Here is a 20,924-nt window from a genome sequence, read left to right on the forward strand (position 1 = left end):
TTTCCTCACGGGAAATCTACGGGAACAGAAACAGAGATTCCATCAGACAATGTAACAAAAACATGTAGTGATCATAGCAGTACTTTAGAATCATAATTTTAGGAGAATTCTGAATACATAGGTACTAACAAACCAAGGAGTATTATTTCAGAAAAAAACTCCAACTAAAAACTATATTTTTCAAAAGCATATTTTTCCAACTAAATTGCTCCACAAAACATATTTTTCCAAAACCATTATCGTCGTATCGTGTCCCAAAAAACGAGCGCTATCAATTTGTAACTGTCCGAACCCTTGTTTAGTACTGACCATCTCTGTTTACGACGTTTAAGATAAAGTCACGGAGGAAGGAAAGATAGCGGAGATGCCATAAGGAAGGTAGGCGCCTTCTTGTAGGTCAAGGAATGTGCGGAAGGTGTGATCGGTCACTAGACTAACGAGGCATTCGGGTTCTTTGTCAAATCAAGACGAATCTGTCAAAGTTTAGTTCTCTTTATGGTACTTTCCTAAAGTAAAAAATAATAGGCAGGTTCTAAAGAAGATATGAGGGCAGAACCAGTGACGCTCATCATCCGCTAAACATTCGCATTTTAGCGCGCTATTGTCTCAGGAGTTTTTGCGATATGACATCTCTGCTAATCATTTTGCTCTCCATGGATAAACATCTCCCAGTTTCCCTCCTTACTGAAGAAATAAAGGTCTGATTACACCTAATCTATCGGTTCCTTGAATTGGTAATCTCTCGTGATTAATTTGTGTTTAACGTCAGGACTCTTGGGATGGAGAAAACAGGGTTGTTTTGTTCATATGACTTTATTTGTTTGATAGAAACAATACTGGACTGACTTCAAAAAGATCAGTTCAGTGAACTGTGTTAGTTGTTTTTTCGTATTTTTCTCACGCAAATATGAGGGTTATACAGGCAAAATGTTGAGTACACCTAAAAAATGAAGCATCCGTGACATTTTCCCATTTTCATTTTCCTGACTTTCTCCCATTTTAAATTTTCCTAAAAATACTTCGAAAAAGTAGACCTGAATTTAACAAAGCAAAATGCATTTATTTCACAAGCAAAATGCATTTATTCACCACCAATTACACTCCCTTTTAATTCCTTCTCAGTCCAATGCAACTCGCAAAACGCCTGCGCCAGATTCTGCTTTAAAATACCGCCAAGAACTCACGTCACTCCATTTATTAATGAACACCATTAGCAGATCCAGCAGAATACCAGCGTCAGGTATTCTACCTGACACATGCTGAGTTGGACTCCCATTCGGTGCAAACGTAAGACACTGCAGCGCGCCGTTAATCTCTGATTGTATTTCATATTTTATGTTTCTCTTTCTACCCACTTCTTGTTTTGTTTTATTTTTCTTATTGTGTATCTTTGTGGTGACTTTTTGTTTGTCTGAATAAATGTTTTATCTATCTATCTATCTATCAATTTTTGTGCTTACGCCGCACGGGGTTAATCCAAGCTTTGGCTTCCGAACTGAGATAAGCCACACGTTATCGTGTCTCCGTGACATCATTTGCATACTAATCTCGTAGGTATAGCAAGGCATTGAGGTGTGGGGCAGGAATAATTAATTAGTCAATCATTTACATAGCTTTGCTTACTAATTGCGAAAGGGATATCGTGTGACAACGGCTTGGGTAAAAGATTTACCAAAGGACGATGGGCGTTTTGGTACCCTGTCCAACAGTGTTGATTCTAGTACCATTGCGTAGGTCTTGGCAAGGCAAATTTTTTTTACTATGACGACTAGTCCCAAATCCTTGTCCATTTCGCGTGACATCGACTAACAGAATGTGTAATGTTCATAAATCATCAACGTAGATGTAGTTCTTAAATCTAACTGTATTGAATAAAAACTGGTAAAGTAACAAAAACGCAGGAATTCGGCCTTCTTAAAATGTTTGCCTGCCCACTGCTTTAAAAAAAGACTGTGCAAACCTTTGCAGTTCACGCAGAACTGGCTTATGTATTTGATGAAAGTCTTTCAGTATTTACAATCAATTAAGGTTGAAAAGTCAGGAGACGATGTTAACACAGTACATATTACGACTCAATCATGCTCCTCAAGAGTTGCTGAGATAATGATGAATTTCTTCTTAAAAAAAGACGAATAGAAATGTTTTGAACTTTTGTCAAATCAGATGACGATTGTGTTTCCGTAGTATGACTCCATAGAATATTGCAAACTTTAGATTATAATAGAGTATATCTCAAATAATGTAAGATGTCTATTAACTGAGTTTAAAATTATTACACTGACGACATATGTCTCTTAATGAATTTGCATATATGGATGACATACTTGTTTCTACGTCGATTCAATTTTTGTCGTTATTCGGATCGGACAGCTAATTGAGGCAGGCCCCATAGTTTTTATTATTATTCACGCAAATACCTTTCTAATGATATATCATACGTTACTGTTGGAGCGGGTACCAAATCTCATACAAAGTGCCCAATGTCCTTTGTTCTTAGAACCTCTCGGAAGAGCTAAGAAGTGCAAAGCGAAGAAGCAGCAGCAAGGATCATTTGATCATAAGGTTAAGTAACGCATAGTGCGGCCGATTTGTGGATGGGACTGTGTTTCGAAAAGGACATTAGATCCCGACTGTCATTTAAACATTTTTGGCTGTCAATACCGATAGTCAATAGGCAAAAAGTCAAGTAACTAGGTTGTGGAGATCAAGTATAGTAATATACATAGACTGGTATATTCATCCGTCATCACTTTACGGTACTTCTGAAGATGATTTGTATTTTTTGTCTTTTTTACTTCACATTTTTCAGTACAAACACCGTTCAAGTGAAAAATAAATGCATTGTCATCCCCTCCTTTTGAATACTGCTTTGACAAGCTATGGTGAGGTCACCTAATTCTTTTTCCTTTTTTTTGTAAAATACCCCTGTCACGAGAAGGATGCTTTCAAGGGAATATAAAAGCGATACCATTTTTTTGTGCAACTACGTGTAAGAGTTGAAAATCAGATAATATAAAAGCGGTGTTTGACAGAAAAAAGCCTTACATGAATTGGGGGCTTTAACAAAACTTAGGTATTCGACAGATAGTTAGGTTTAAATGTTGCTCAATTTATACTTGCATCCCGAGGTAACTATGTACTTCCTGCGGCCGGATGAAAAGAAGCTGTCTGTATGTCCTTTTTCAGGCACTAGTGTTATCTGTGTAGGTCGACCTACCAAACATTTAAATCTGTTCCTTAGTTTTTGCGAGAAAGCGAGACATACTTAGAAAGTTACTTTCGCATTTATTATATTAGTAAGTACGGATACTTTTTTATGTAATTTAAAACTACATATTCTAACATATTATTCAAAAGGCTACTCTCAAAGAACAAAATATTCCGTTTTCTATACAAAACATGCATCAGCACAGCTTTGACTGCGAGTCGTGGGCGACACATATTGCTTGTCTTTTAGTCTGATACACGGCGGTATAATAGCCTTGTCAGTCTATCCGATACCGTGCTGATATTTGTTCTATTTATGCAATATGCAGTGGGAAGCTTCACGTAGTTCCATCTATTTGTGACTGTTCCATCTACAGATAAGTAAATAATATTGGCACATTAATCATTTGTCAATTTATTACATAATTTGTCAATTTATCCTAAGTTGATTACGTGAGTAAAAGTTACAAGACAAGTGTTAATGCGGCCGAATGAATACTTTTTATGACAGTTTAAGGGCAAAGAAATTATTCAAAACCCTAAGTCTCAAAGAACAAAATGTTACTTTCTATTCCTTTATACAAAACATGCATCTAACATAGCTTTGACTGCGAGTCGTGGGCGACACATATTGCTTGTCTTTTAGTCTGATACCGGCGGTATAATAGCCTTGTCAGTCTATCCGATACCGTGCAGATATTTGTTCTATTTATGCAATATGCAGTGGGAAGGTTCACAGAGTTCCATCTATTTGTGACTGTTCCATCTACAGATAAGTAAATAATAATGGTACATAAATCATTTGTCAATTTATCCTAAGTTGATTACGTTAGTAAAAGTTACAAGTGTTAATGCTGCCGAATGAATACTTTTTATGACAGTTAAAAATAGTCAAGGGAATAATTGAAAAGCCTTGTCTCATCGAACAAAATATTCCGTTTTCTATACAAAACATGCATCACAAGCTTTGACTGCGAGTAGTGGGCGACACATATTGCTTGTCTTTTAGTCTGATACCGGCGGTATAATAGCCTTGTCAGTCTATCCGATACCGTGGAGTTATTTGTTCTATTTATGCAATATGCAGTGGGAAGCTTCACGGAGTTCCATCTATTTGTGTGGGTTTGAAAGTTGAAAGGATCGCATGTAAGAATGTTTGCTATAAATATAGTGCAGGTATAGTGCAGGCAGTCTATAATTGGATAGGGATGATGAAAATTAAGTATTAATATTATTATATAGTACCATCTAAGTGGGTATGTATATCTTGGACACCAATATCGAAGTATAAAGGCTTCTTGAGGAAACTTGAACTTTTAAGTTCAAAACACTTTATACAAAAAGACTTTAGTCTAATACCACCAATCCACCTTCAGCAAGCATTGAGATGAACGCAAGGGGCGTTCTCTGTATGGGAAGAGGCATTTTTTCCGATGGTCAAATGACCCCTCCCGCTGTGGGGTAGTAGCGGTGAGGGAGTGTCAGACTTTTACTGACTAAAAATCCATCGTGTTCCTTCGTAGGCCTTTTATGTACCAGGGCTGCGGTAACTCTTTCGAAAAATCCCGCAACAGAGACCTGTGCCCTGAAGTGGAACACCAAAATACTGTTGATGATGTTCAGCTAACCGATAGTTTTGTTGCAGATTGTCTGCGGAATATTAGGATTAGTGCTGGGAGCTGTCGGCTGGCTGGAAGAGAAGCAGAAACCTGCGTTAGGTCTTGGAGTACCAGCTGGTGCCATCACTGTGTTGGCTGCAGGTAACTGGCTTTTAAAACTTACTTATATTTTTACATAATATTCTATTTTTAACCGACTTCCCAAAAAGGAGGAGGTTCTCAATTCGTCGGGATCTTTTTTATTGACATTTTTAGACTGGTCGTTGTTATGCGATGTTAATGTAATTACTACATGAAAGAATTCGCTATTTGGATTATTTAGTATAAGTCAAGTTTGGATTTATAATTTTATATGAGAGTACAATATGTGAATGTGAGAGAATAGCAATGTTCTAGCTATTAAAACGGAATGCGTTTTTTTTTATACTTACAATGAAATATATTTGTAGGTAACTGTGCTTTACTTTTACATAGCTAGCGACACAGATTTTTAAGTGCGCAAAAATCAGTTTATACAAGCTACTTTATGATTATATTAGCATACGCTATACATTCTAAGGCCCAACTAATCTTATACCTTCCCACGTTTAATTATCATTAGTTAATAAATCGTAAAATATTCCCATAAAAATTAAATTCACATCTAAAAGGCAACACGTTTAAATAATAACGTTTATAATATTCAAAATGTGGCAGATGTTATTTATTGTAAGCAATTAGCGAATTCTGGGGTTCAAATAATTTAAACGCTGCGGGGAAAGGGTTAATTTTCAGTTAGAAGTTGAAAATTAAATACTCACTATTATTTAGGTGTTAAAATTCTCGTGGTTAGGATTGCGGCTTATAATCTACCGTTCACTTTTGGAATTTTGACTAACAAAATGGCTAAATCTGATATGGTAAATTATAAACGTGGTGCTTACTACATTGTGTTTATTTTTGAGACTTTTACATCTAAAATAAATACACTATTACGTCTACTAAAAATAAATCTTAATTGATTATTAAAAACTTACATTATCTTCTTAATAACTACTCTATGTCACTATAGTTACGGACAAACAAAGATCACTTTGATATCGATAAATTGTCTGAAACTTTCCACATAACCTAAGTCCAATAAAGGCTCGTTATGTGTTAATATTTCTTCAATATATCGTGAAAGAGAAAAACACAATAGAAGATATGAGTGCAGGCTGAATGCTTTCAGTCAAGGCAACTCTCAGCGATAAATGGGTCACAGAAGATCCCTTGAAGCGAAAAAAGTTCACTTGAAGAGATATTTTCATTCTCGTCGTTAATTAGAAAATTCTTTAATTGGCACTTTCTGCTTTAACGGCGCTTAAAGAAGAATACTATTGTGTTTAAAGTTTTATTACTGTTTCCGTGGAATAAAATAAACAATTATCAACTTTATATAGAATCTTTCGTTTTTTTTCGTTAAGGATCGGAGGCCAGAAAGTCTGACTGAGTTAGGAAGATTAAATTGACAGTTGCTCGGAGTAAAATACTGGTATTCGGTCACACTTTAAGCTTAGGTAGTTGGTAAAAGTCTTGGTAGATGGTGATGCTTATACTTTGAACAAACCACGCATTTCTCACTACAGCCTAATATACATTTTGACTTATAGAAAACTAATAACACATCTCTTTACAGCGACATCAACATACTTCAGCCGAGGTTTCGGCGGGTGGGTATCCGCTCGCTCTAGGGCGACCAGGACTTGGGGCGCACCGTGGCGGGCCCTAGGCCCCTCGCCGTGCGCCGCGGTACCCCTGACGATGTTGTGGACGGCGGCTATAGGGGCCCATATAGCGATGCTTATGTTTTGTATCAGATCGCTTATGAATATCGGGTGAGTGCTGCCCCATAGTTTTTATTATTCTTCACGTAAATACCTTTCTAATAATATATCATACCTTATTCTTGGAACGGGTACCCCATACAACTTACCCTTTAGTTTCTAGTAAGGTGCATGTATTTATATGGATGGTTTTGGAATTTTGTGTTTAGAAATCTAGTTTAAGTTAACTTTTGACTTGTTTATTTCTTTTTTTTTACCTTTTGAAACAAACGACGCTGAATATAGACTCATTTCTATTTGATTACCACAATTTTATATTTATCTATGCTAGTTTCAATCTATGTCACGGGTCGTACGAGTGTCTGTTAATAATTGCCCATACTAAAACAAAACATGATATAACAAAATATTTACTCATTTAAAATGACGTATAAATAAATAATCACAGCTTGTTTCATTTCGCGAACATTGTTTGTTAAACAAGCATGTAACTGTTTACGTACATTATTTCTGTCAAGGTTTGTCCTACAATATTCTATACACATTCCATACCAAAAAATACATAAAGGTATATGTTTGCAAAAAGCTTCTAGCTGTAATACCGTATGAAATAAAGGACATGATAGGTCAGAGGGTGTGAAAAATTAAGTTTATTTTATGCGGTACAGAAATATAGAACGTTGATATTGTATTATTACTTTTTTTATTATTTTATCAAATATTAAAATAGTCGAGATTTTACTGCTGTTTTGTTTTTGATTTTACTACACTATGTATGTTATTGCCATCCAGCGTGGCAATGCTGCCAGCATTTTGGGTAAGCTTTCGGTCAACAGCGATGAGGAGCTTTTTAATTTTAGTGTAAACCTCTTTTATAATATTTTTTGTAAAAAAGCTTGTTATTGAAATTGCTCATAAAACCCAGTTTGATGACCCCTACTTTTCAAGGAAAAACAGACTTTATTGCTTCATTGAAAGGACCATAATATTGAACATTTCCGAGACAAAATATTACCAAGCCTTTGTCATTATTATCTGTATAGAAAATCTGCGACCCTTCTCAGTAGGTCACCTTTTTGTTTGACGGGACTTTGACAAGCGCCCAAACTTCTAGGCACATCCTTTTGTGAGGAAATTGATGGATTTAGCTTTATTTATTACAGCATTAGAGTTCATTAAGGATTGTTCTAGAATAATATTAGTTTGCAATATTAATCTACACGAAAATATAGCTGAATAGAAGGTATACATATAAATCAAGTGGAAAATTCTCTCAGTGTTAGCTACTTTTTATTCGATTTTCTCCGGGACGCGTTTAAAACTGTAGTGTAGAAAGACTCATACCCAAATGTATTTATTGCAAACATAGGTAATAAGTACATAAGACAAGCATGATGAAGCATATATATAATAAAAGTCCGCTGAGCCGAAAACAGCTCGTTGCTAAATAAAACCTAACGACCACTGTAGGAGCTGGATGCGAGAAGCCGAAAATCGATCTCAGTGGCGTGCACTTGGAGAGGCCTACGTCCAGCAGTGGACTGCGATAGGCTGATGATGATGAGGATGATGATGACCACTATAAGACGGAAAGATAAATAATATATTTTGTGATAGTCTTTTATATATACTGACATTGAGATGTGATTTAACTATAAAAGTTAAGAGATCATGAAGGTAGGAATAATAATAATAATGCGAGCTATCGTATAAAATTTCCACTTCAATTTCTAATTACCAAACTCTAAAAATAAACGTTGATGTTTCAACCCACTTTGTCCTTTCCACTGTTTTTACAAAGTGTAATGAAAACGTACAAATCCCAACTTTTATCGTACAATTATAATGTTTTAATTAACGTTGCTAATTTCAGTTATTATTTTGCTAAGAAGTCATTGACTTCCTTTACACAATTGTGTTTCAAAATAATTTCTAAGTTTTGTTCCTGAGTCGGTTTGCCTTTTAGTCCACATGATAGATATGTGGAGATCTAAGGGGGAGGCCGATGTTCAGCACTGGACGTCCTATGGCTGAGATGATGATGATGATGATGATGATGATGATGATGATGATGATGATGTAATATAGATAGATATGTAATAAAATTTGTCGTTAAGCCGCAAAATGTACATCGCTCATGCTTAGGGGACCCGAAGCTAAAATATTATGTTGGTCTTACTAAAAAAGTTAAAGAATTAAACAGACATTTGACACGTGTTTTAAAATATTTTGATACTTAGGAGACTTTTCTTCGGTCATCCTGTATATCAAATAAATTCTGCATGGTCCCTTGTCCGCCATGTTTTTGCGCCACAAAAGACCAGCCAGCGATCTAACATTGCATACCTACTCACAATAGCATCCACCCATCCATTCTTCTATCCCTCATACACACTTAAGTTGATGTTTTCATCTCTATCTTTCTACATCTTTCAATGAAAGCGTAGCCAACAAACAAAATGTATGCAAATCACTCGCTTTTAGAAACGCTACATAGACCACTTTGTGTGAAGTAACAAAGGCATTTTTGCATTATAACGGAACATAAGCTTCATTTACAATGTAATTTTAACCGACTTCCCAAAAAGAGAAGATTCTCAAATTAAATGTAATTTTTTTATTTCTGGTCGATCTCCGTCGTTCATCAACCGATTTGCATCGATTTTTTGTCTGAAAGAGTAATTTTCTTTTTTAAACACGGCAATTAGGGCCTTCTTGGTAATAACTTAATTAAAAAGGTTTGTAATTAACATGAACTTGTTATAGTTATTATTCTCTGGGTAACACTTTGGTTAAAAGGTTCGTTACAAACAATTTTTACAATATCACTCTCGGGAAATATGGTCGCGTGGTCGCTATCCTTGGTACTTTTGATGCTCATATTTACATAACCATTAATAAAATACTTTTACTTAGAACTTGGCTATTTATACGCTTAATAGCAGCGTTTTACCTGAAATAAAACGCATATTAAATACTTACCTTATCTGAAGCTTACTAGTTTGAGATAGGCACCTACGTGTTTTCCGCTTTTATCTCCGTCCTTTTCTACCCCATATCTTGCATCTCTCTCGCACATCGACCAGTTTCACTCCCCACCAGGCAGGAGGCGACGAGTGTTCTCGGCGGCCACAGTTCGTCATTGAGTCGAAAACACCAGGCAGAAATTAAAATGTAAGCTTCAAATAAGGTAAGTATTTAATATGCGTTTTATTTCAGGTAAAACGCTGCTATTAAATTCTTGAAAGTTATTTGAAGCTTACTAGTTTGAGACGTGTTTGTTATCGCCTGGTGGAAGTGGACGCCAATGTGAGCAAAAGCACAATGAAATTGTGTATGTAAATAGTTACTTAGGTACACGAGTAATCACATGTAAGTATGTGTATTGCGTCCTGGAATACTAATGTAATAAAAGTTAACTGGTACTGGTACTCAGCTACATCCTGTTAGACCGGAAGCCGACCCCAACATAGTTGGGAAAGGGGCTTGGAGGATGAGTAATAAAAATTAAAAGAGAGATGCAGAACAAAAGCACACAAAAATTGATTTCATTTTCTAATAGTAATTAACAAAAACATTCATACTTCTTAATAACAATAGTAACAAAAATATAGACATTAATCAGCTGGATTAATTAAATAATCGAGATAACTTGCTACTTCTATTTAGTGGGTATCTTTCCCTTCTGTAAAAATGGGCAAATGTATTGCCTGATCGCCAATTACCCTTGGCTAATATATCGTCCAAAGGTATATTGTCAACACAGATTTTGACGCTACCGCCGAGTGGAAGCTTCCTGGGGTTGTAGTTATTCCCGCCTCTTTTAACAATGTCTTAATCCACCCGCAATCATCGTTCGGGTGCCTGCCTTTGGTTGGCCTCTAACGGATATAAATAAATTTAAGGAATTAGCCGATGTCCGTCTATCTTCTAACAAGGCTTTAGTCTTTCTGACCCAATACACTGGACTTAGATTTATATTTTCCTGATTATCCATCAAACAACAACCCGACTGCCTATGACTAGAACTGTCGGTCTTAGAGCCAAAGACTGGCCATAAGATTAAATTATCTTTGTTGTTTTTGAAATGTTCTGGGTCTATTGCAAGCAAGGAAAGATCATGGACTCGCCTTTCCGAAACAAGCCAGCAAAAGAAAGAGCAGCAGTGTGCCTGGAAGTTGCAAAAGGATTATTCTCGTCTACGTTTACTGCACTTAAGTAAGTTACCAATTGGTCAATATTCCAGATGGACGGCTTCCCGGGGAACAGGTTTGCGCTATTGATTTTAAAATGTGTCCGACTAGAACGTGTGAACCTAGCTCTCCAGTGGTTTCTGCATTGCATAGTGTAGCTATAACTGACTTGTGTAATAAAATAGTATTGTATGCTAGTTTATTTACTATGTGTAAGTCCGCAAAAAAAATTGGGTAAGTATAGGTCCAAATAGGGATTCAAGGATTCATAGGATCCAATTTCATACTTTTCGCCCCAATTTAACCATCGACTCCAAGCTGATTGATAAGTGTTGCGTGTGGATTGAAGAAGACTTCAGTCGGAGAGACTCCTTGTTCCTCCCCCCCCTCCCCATTTCCTTGACCTTGGCAGGGGGTATCCCCGTTGCTGTGTCTATCGGTTTCTGCTCAAGGTTCATCAGTGTGTAGGGTACTGCTAATGATCGGGACTTCAAATCTGCTCGCCAAAATACCTGGTGCCACCGAAGGAACTACTATGAGATTAACTCCCGTTCCTGAATTGAGATGACTGAGGACCTACGGTATAAGGTAAGGTGGCGGTAATACCCATGCTAGCGGGTAAGTCCAAACTTGAGAAAAGGGCATTGTGGAACCCCGCTTTCGGGTCCTTCAGATCTAGGGGCACGTAGTACACAACTATGTATCCCTGGGTTCGCTTCGAGGCAAATAGGTCCACTGCTGATACAAGATGCCACTCCGGTGGAGGTTTGTGTCGGGAGAGATGGTCTGCATGACTGTTGAATAGGGCTGGTATATGATTCACGACGTGATAGATTTGATACAGCTCGAGATAACTGAATACTTTGTACGTCAAGTTCGGTAGGCTCCTTGATCGGGTGCCACCTTGATTTCTTAGATATGACACCACAGTCCCATTTTTGCATTGAAAAATGGCTGTTGATCTCCTTAGTAACTCGCCGTGATTATCCAGTTAATACTGCAAGCATCTCTTTCAGACCGCAGTGAGAGCCTTTTTCTCTCTTGTTCCATGAACCCATTACGGGAGTTCCGTTCAGTTGTGCCCCCATCCTACCTCGGAGGCGTCCGTGGTTATAAGGTGACAGGGAAGTGGCGTATGAATATCCAAGGTTTGGTGGCAGCTGACCAGCCACCACTTTAGATCTGCTAAGGCATCTGCTGGTAGGTTCAACATTGCTATACTCCATTCACCGAGCCGTGAGCCCACAATGTAATCAAAGAATGACACTTTTCAAAATGGTGGGTATAACCCGACCGATGACAAAAACGTCACATTTTTATGTAAAATGTTCTTAGTATCTGTGGTCTTCAATTAAGTAGGGTTCTATGTATGACAGTCAAGACTTCTAGGTTCCTTTTACATGTAAAAGATTTACTACGTATTTCATTAAAATTAAGAAAACAATTTACGGCATTTATTATATTTGATTTCAAATAAGTTTGAAAAGATTGCATAAGTTCCACAGACATTGTTCTAAAATATAATTTCTAATGTTGTCAGTATGTTACTTTCGTAGTTATTTTTATAAAATATGATCATTACTTCAATCGTGACTTATAAGAACCCTTTTTATGGTTTGTTCACCGTTTGGCTCACGGTTCCATGAATAGGGTAGGTATAGATTGCTGTTCAACACTGCATTGAGGAAAGTGAGGAGAGCCCGGTGATGCAGTCTGCCGTATGGGACAACGAAAACTTGCCAAGTTTAAAAGTCCTATCAAGCTATGCAGGTATTCTAAGTTTGTCGTGCTGTTTGTCACGTAGGGCGTTTTGTCATTATCTTGTTGATAATGCTTGCGATTTATTCACTTGCCATCCAAAACGTGGTGCAAATGATCCCAAAGTAGGCGAATATATCTTGGTGAGCCACCAGAAAATCGAGATACACAATTATAAGTAACCCTTGAGTTTTCAAAGTTTGAGCCACCCAATTGGTCACTGTGGCGAAGGTCTTGGGTGCCGTGCTTAAGCCAAATGGTAGGCACGTAATCTGAAGCAGTCTTCTTCTGTATACTAGTCGAAGAACATGTCTGTGACCTTCGGCTAACGGAAGGTAGAAGTAAGCCTGGGCGAGATCCACTTGCACAGCCATTCGTCTTTCTGAAGAAACTCTAGCACCCGAAAAACATTTATTAAACTGAAGGGTTCCGTAAGTATGAACCTTGAGATTGAGTATTGGACGGTTCTTTCCGTCGCCTTTTGGGCACAAGAAACATATTGGAAAGAAAGCTGGCAGAATTTGCAGCTATCAAAGAACTTTTTGTTTTATCATTTGGGATATGACGACATCCATCTCTTTGGACTCTCTGGTCAAATCTGGCATTATCTATCAAAGGTGGCTGTTGGCTAATGGTATGCGATACCCAGTTATTATTTTTGACAAGAAAGGCGGAGCTCCCATTTCTTTCCATTGGTCTTGATATAATGTTAGGCAACCCGCCTCGAAAGTCATAACTTACGTGCCTTGTTGGACGCATCAAAGTCCGCCTGCGGTCCTGGACGCTTTGTTTCCTCTGTTGGACATGGTTCCTATTGTAATTTACTCGTGATGTCCCAAGGGAGCCTTTAGAGTTTTGCGTCACACGCCATTCAGCGTGAGTGTGATTACCATTTCCCTTCGAGGGAAGGTTATAATGGCGACTCTTCGAAAGTCGATCCAAATAGCCACCCTGCGAGGGTAGATTGCAATGATGGTACGACCCGCAACATGCATGATTGGTACCCTGCGAGGGTCCGTGATAATGAACCGACCCCTGCGGGGGGTGGCTAATATACTTACTGGTCCCTGCTTTGTAATGATGCTGCTACTCGCGACATGCAAGATTGGTACCCTGCGAGGGTCCGTGATAATGAGCCGACCCCTGCGGGGGGTGGCTAGTATACTTACTGGCAGTCCTAGGCGGAGCGTACCAAGTCTTTCAAGGCCGAAAACCATCACACGCCGTGATAATGAGCCGACCCCCATGGGGGGTGGCTAACAGACTTACTGGCAGTCCGAGGGGAGCGTACCAAGTCTTTCAAGGCCGAAAACCATTACACGCCGTGATAATGAGCCGACCCCCATGGGGGGTGGCTAACAGACTTACTGGCAGTCCGAGGGGAGCGTACCAAGTCTTTCAGGGCCGAAAACCATCACACGCCGTGATAATGAGCCGACCCCCATGGGGGGTGGCTAACAGACTCACTGGTAGTCCGTGGTGGAGCGTACCAAGTCTTTCAAGGCCGAAAAGCTTTCTTGACACCATCAGCCCTCTTCAAGTGCGGTAGTGACCAGTCCGAACTAAGGAGATGCTGGTTGGACCGCACCTCACACCATTCTTTTTTGTCAAAAAGTTGAACGCCTTGCAGGATTGAACTAGGGCCACAGGTGCCTTAGGAACTTCGGGCTTGCTTTCTTTTCCATAGTCACGTGCACGGGCTGTGGTAGCTTTATTATTTACCGCATCTGTATTTGCTTTATAAGTCACTCATTCTGAAAACAAATTACTGAAAAAAAAAGTACACGGAAGAAACTCGTGACAAAAAAGGGGTAGATGTACAAAATATTAACACTTGATTTCGCAAAATCGAATATCGAACGGTAAAACCGTTAACAAATTGTATAAAATATTATAAACTCACCTGTGTTCTGCGAGAGCACTGAGTTTATTTTTCAACGAAATACTACAGCGGTTGGTTAGACCAACCTTCTCGGGCGGAAAACAAGACGCCAATGACGAACTGTGGCCGCCGAGAACACTCGTCGCCTCCTGCCTGGTGGGGAGTGAAACTGGTCGATGTGCGAGAGAGATGCAAGATATGGGGTAGAAAAGGACGGAGATAAAAGCGGAAAACACGTAGGTGCCTATCTCAAACTAGTAAGCTTCAAATAACGGTCAAGAATTTAATGTAGTCATAACAGACACGAAATCAATATTGTGTGTTTCACATGCCTACGCCTTTTCACATATTATTATTTTTATGATATCTCCCACCCGCGGTTTCACACGAATCACAAGTGATCTGTTTCTAGCACATGGACAACTTATTCTCATATGTAGGCTATATCACTCCTAAGTTTCATTAAAAACCATCGGGTAGTTTTTGTGTGAAAGAACAAACATATACACGTAGTTATAACCTTCCTCGTTTATAATATGAGTAGTAGAGTCGTTTAATACGAAAAAAAAGCGTGTAAAAGGAACTATTATATTCCTCCAAAGTAATCTTTTAAATATTTAGGGATGTATCTAAAAAAAATCCTCTTTCTCAGAATAAAGTATCATTCTTGATACCAACCAAGCTGGATCATAGACCATAAACAGTATTGGTATACTGATGGCTGAATGATGCAAACCAGATACACCCCAATCTATACAAAGTTCTAAATAAACAATATATTTCAGATGTGGCAGCACAACATGCATCGGGGTTGCGAGTGCTCAGCTAACAGTCTCCGTCACGACCCTCGCCGCAGCTGTGTTCATGTTCCAACTGGACTTGAGGTTCGATGCCTCGCTGTCACCACCTCCAAGGCAATCGGATACGCACATATGTACTGCAGTTTCTATGGTATGTATTATCATCAGCCTTTTTCATCGTCCCTCTGAACGGCATCAGGCACAGGCCTCTTCTGACACAGGAATGGAGTGAACGTCAATTTTCAACCCTACACTTGTCCTCAAGATATTTTCCCTCATCTTTTTTACTAAGCCATTGGAGTCCAAGATACACTTTTAGGCTTCATAAAACTTAGATAAGTAACATTGGATTTGTCTTACTTGGAATCGAACCGCTCTCGTACTTTAGAGACAGATGCTTCAAGCGTTAGGCTGCTATTTGACTCAGACATGTAAGATAAGTTCAGAGCAGTTATCATATATTCACGACTATTGAGATGTCATTTGAATTCGGGCCCGCAGTTTCAACACTCGATTTTAATTTATGCGTACAATTTTGAACGTTTTTTTTTTGAGCTGACAGGTTCCTATAGTTAAGCGTGTTAGGCATGTGAACATCCCTCACGCGTCCAGTAGCATCACATGCGTATCAAAATGGATTAAATAAATTCATCATGATTTTCTCTGTGTATGTACCTACACAGTTTAGTCAACACTGCGTGCAAATTCTGTTACACGTTGAACAAACGTTACTAGTCGAAACACACGGTACGCTGTATTTTTTTCAGTAAACCTCGGTGTTCTCGTTTATTTTATAAAAATGAAAAATAAAAGAACAAAATTAATTATTGGAAAACAAAGGACGTTTCAATTTTATACGTTTAAAGGCTTAATTTAAATATCGTTCTCATTTTATTGAAAATTGATGGATGAAAATTTACAAAGAGTTATAATAGTATTTTTCCTTCGACGCTTACATCAAAAGATGTCTAAGTATATTGTAGACTGATTTATGAAAGACGACGGAAAATATTATAAGTTTTTGTACCGTATTTAAAAATTAATAATATTTTTAAGTCTTGTCAAAATATACACTACTATTTTAATAAGTTTTAAAAAATAATGTAAATTATAAATCACGTAACTTTACAAAGTTAGCTAAAGTTTATGAGCCGGCAAATCACGAAAGTTTTCTTTTCAATAAAAGCACTCAAACGTACGTAGGTACTTTCTGCAATAATTAATCAATCAATGCATATTCGCGGAATTTTGATATAGAAGTCATAAATTAAATACTTAATTAAATTACGCACACTTTATTAGCATTGTGACTTTGCCAATCAATTAACGTAAATTATAAAATTAAGTTTCTACTTAATTAATTCAAAAAATAATTGCATGATTTCTGTGAAAGTAATAGGCAATCATAAAATGAAGCGACTACTTGGAATAAAAATGAGTAGATTACCTACATTAAATCCGAGCTGAAACTAAGCCAATAAGAAGTAAAAAATCTTATTAGATTGGATACTCTCATGTTTTGATTACAAATAAATGACTCCAGCCATACCAAACGAATTCAAAGATAGTTGCTCAATAACTCCACTCACTTCCAAAAGACCAAAATGAGCAATAAGATGCAAAATCTTAAAAGACCGAACCATACCGAAAGGACCAAAGATTACAGACGTATAAAACTACCAGTTTTTCCTTAAACATTTAAATAGGAAAATATTTCTAGAATTGTTTACAAACAACTGTGGAATAACAATGCTCTGGAGGCTATTATGTTCAAATTCGCGATAGCAGTTTTGATACAAAAGGCCAATGTTTTGGTAGTTTAAGGCTCTGAGGACGAAAACATACCTACGAACATACATGGTAGGTACGAAATACATACATGCAAGAATGTGTGTTAAGTTGATACGTGAATATTTAAATGCTTACCCAACTGTGTCGTAACTCGGCAGTGGATTTTACTCTGCAGATGTATTGATGTAATGAGAACGATATGCTATATGTACTACGTTTAAACAACTGTATCGTAGAAAAGCAGTGATTAAAATTAGATCCTACTAGCTGTTCCCCGCGGATTCACCCATGCTCCGAGAAAGACAGTTTCCGCAACCCGGTAAAAAGTAACCCATGTCCTTACTCAGGCTATCTGTGTACCTTTTATAAAAATCGATTTACTTTACTTACGCAATCACAATATTAAGTTATATCCTAGTCCTAGATTTAAAATAAGATCAAAGAGAAATAAAAACAAACATATAAATGTTACACGATGTTTTTCCTACCAATGCTACTTCCAACAAAAGAAAAAAAACTAATGCAATTCCAATTAAGAACGCTCCAGAGTACGAATAAACTGTATTAGTCGCAGGCAAATTACTAATTAATTAATTTGCAGGTACCTCTTACGTCAGTTGCAATCAACAGTGGGAATAGTGATGCAGCCGACTCGGGGGGAAGTCCCCTGGGGAAGGAAAAGGAGCCCCCTCCCCCGGATCCCCCCACCTGATGTAGTGAAGCCGCTTGAGTGAATGGACAAACGTTCTGAGGACTATTGTATCTACTTTAAAGTATACTGAGTGACTTTCATACTGTAAAATTGTAGACTGTACTTTTACTGGAGCTTTTTCGTGAAGATGCGTCTTGGGTGGGCAAGTTAACGCCAGTGCAAAGCGATCCGAAGCAAACTGAAGGAACGCTACGCCACGGAAACCAATTAAAAGAAATCGACTGTTTGTTGTTTTCGCATCGCGCCATGTCGCTTCGTGTTCGCATCCAGATGGTTCACATAGGACGCATCGTTATGCTTTTGTTTATGTATTTATAAGGTGAAACTTGTATTCATTTGGAGTGAGGATGACTTGTAAGGGCAAACGTCATGGCGCCTTCTAATGCCGACACACACTCTCACAACAGCTCTCTACGTCTTTGCATGTGTGTGTGGAACGTATCATTATAAGTTTTCCGTGCAAAAGTGTATATTATCTTGATGGTCTAATGAAATTTTCTTTGGTTATTTTTAACCGTTCCAAATTCAATACTATTCCATTTTCGTTCCACTTTCATCAATTAATTGTTTCCTCAATTGGATTGAATGAAGCACTTTAATTGGAAGCCTTTTGTTTTTCTTTTATTGAGCGTAAGGTTTTCGGCACACCCAAACCTCCACATTTTATTATTTTTATGGAAATTTCTATAGCACTGTCTTATTGTTTGGTAAATAATAAAAGGAATTTCTAAGCCCTTTGTAAAAGTTCCGACGGAATACTTATTAGGGTGTGTCATTTTTTTCAACTTTCGAATTTTTACATTTAATACCTCTCAAAAGTTGCTTTCTTGAGTGTCGTTAGAAGTGGCATTTATATTTTTTTTATACATACCTACTTATGGCTCGCTCAATGACCTTGAAGTTTTATAAACATAGTGAAATTTGGTTCGGCATCGGCAGGTTATATTTCTTACTTCTATGCACTTAAACAGTTATTTTATCATAACTGCATCGTTAGTAATACGACCGAGTTAAAAAAATACCAATTTTGACAGTCCATTGTTTTTAATACCTACTTATACGCGAGAGCGTTTTCAGGACCTATTGGTAAATTGCTAAAAACTTGTGAAAATAGAGAAATCACTAAATTTGAATTAATCGCCGTTTATTTACTAGACCTATCAATGTTAAAATTAAGCTAAGATCAACAATATTGTGTGTGGCAGTGTCAACCGGATCGGTTAGCTACGATTTAGCAAAACGGTTTCCTGGTAAAATGTCACATGCTAGATGGCTCATGACTGCTAATAGGATATTACCACTGTATGTTTCTACAGAACTGACGACAAATTGACTGATTTTAATGGCAATTATATCTGCAAAACATGCAGTCCAACTTGATTTCACATTAAAATAAACAGCTCATGTCAAGACGGAGCTAGAAATTTGTGGTTTCTTATTAAAAGCTCAAGGTATCTATCTGAAGACATAAAGGCTTTATTGGATCCAGTAATAGAGCGGAACGCATATTTCGATCATCAAGAAAACTTATTGCTAATGTTAACCGATAACAACGAGCATATAAGATAACTTGGTTGCAAAAGAATTATAAAAGCTCGCACTTTGCGACAAGCAACGATGATGAGATCTTCTGTTATTCCAAAAAATTACTTTGAATGCCAAAATTATTACAACATGATTGATTGGCAAGGCAAGTTTCTGGTTTTAACAGAACCTCCGCTAATGCATAATTAGGAGATTGATAATCTAAAAAAAATGTACTTAGATGAAAGAAATATCGAGAAATTCGAGTTTCCATAGTTTCCCTGTTAACTCCTGCTCCGTTGTCGACTTAACACATCTTTCGACAGACTGAGTGTGACAGGGAAGCTATGGAAAGTCAAATTCGTCAAGATTTCCTTCATCTAAATGTTTTAAATAATTTTGTTTGTATTTTTGCTGGCAAGCAAAATTCTAGGCAAATAATGCCAAAATTCAACTCAGAAACCGATTTTAAGTAACGTATTTTTATAATATAAACTTAATTATTTTTACTTGTTATCATTGTATTTCCTTATTCACATATGTATTTAAAGATACACGTGATTTGGTACAAAGGTATGTGAAAAAAATTACATAAGAACCGACTAAGAACTTTACAGCAAAATTTTTTTTTTTCAGTCATTGATGTCGCTTGAGCGAGCCAAAAGTATATTAAAGTCTGAACTTTTTTGACATTTTCTAGTTACTTTTGTTGCCCTTCAACTTTTGAGAGGTATTACGCAAAGAAATAACACACTTTTTTTTTCTCCATACAATGGTGACACACCCTAATACTTATTGAATTTTAACTCTTAGCAAGGAATCCGTCATTTTCGAGTACCTTTATATTGACAAAAATATTTTTCTGTGCCTTTGTCGAAAATTATATTTGATGTATTTTCCAAACAAATATTTGTGATAGGCACAGTACCTATTAGTTCTTTCTTTGATGCGTTGAATTGAAATTAATCTATCTAATAATCTAATAATAATGTTAATATATCAACATATGGTAAATAATGTTTTCTTAACTTTGATTAATACACTTTGATTTCATAAATTATATTCAGTTTTCTCTCAAATCATACATTCTTTGAGTTTGATGTAACTTCGCTTGAAAGAAAATAAGTATAAACAATCTAGCCTGCAATTTGAATATATTTCTTTATTGACATTCTACCGACATTTTTTATACATTTTCTTTGTCTGAACTGCCTGTCCTATAATTGCCGCTTTTACGTTAATTAGTTACTTAATTGCGTGTCATGTTTATGGAAATCATTTGCCCATTGTTAAGAGAATGACTATTTCGTCTGAAACTTATGTTTTAATTCTTATTAAATTAATTGCAATACTGTAATTAATTCTATATGCCTTCAGTTTTATTATTTAATCTTCTTAAAAGCGTTTTTTATGCGATCAATTTTGCAAATGACTTTCTCTATGTAACCTAGGTGTGGTGACAATTCTATTTATATTATGTGCTAGTCTCCTATATATAACTACCGTCCTATTTAATTAAGTAACTTCATACCGATAATTTCTAGGTTTTTATTGCATGTTGCATTTTGTATGTGGGTTTCAATGATATTCTTTTTGTAATTTAAATTAATGCTTTATGTGCCTAAAGGTCAGT

The 20,924-nt window shown here is 37.0% G+C and overlaps 1 protein-coding gene across 1 annotated transcript in view; it reads left to right on the forward strand.

The window, feature by feature from the left end:
* The window catches only part of LOC110373308 (uncharacterized), a 33,707-nt gene extending 15,182 nt beyond the window's left edge, over positions 1–18,525 (forward strand). The window contains exons 3-6 of the mRNA XM_064037888.1: positions 4,853–4,967; positions 6,484–6,682; positions 15,250–15,415; positions 17,657–18,525. Of these exons, the coding sequence (XP_063893958.1) occupies positions 4,853–4,967; positions 6,484–6,682; positions 15,250–15,415; positions 17,657–17,767 (591 nt within the window). The 3' untranslated portion in view covers positions 17,768–18,525. The remainder of the gene's footprint in view (positions 1–4,852; positions 4,968–6,483; positions 6,683–15,249; positions 15,416–17,656) is intronic.
* Positions 18,526–20,924: the final 2,399 nt, after the last annotated feature.

Source organism: Helicoverpa armigera, chromosome 14 (assembly GCF_030705265.1).
Source record: "Helicoverpa armigera isolate CAAS_96S chromosome 14, ASM3070526v1, whole genome shotgun sequence".
Taxonomy (NCBI): Eukaryota; Metazoa; Arthropoda; class Insecta; order Lepidoptera; family Noctuidae; genus Helicoverpa; species Helicoverpa armigera.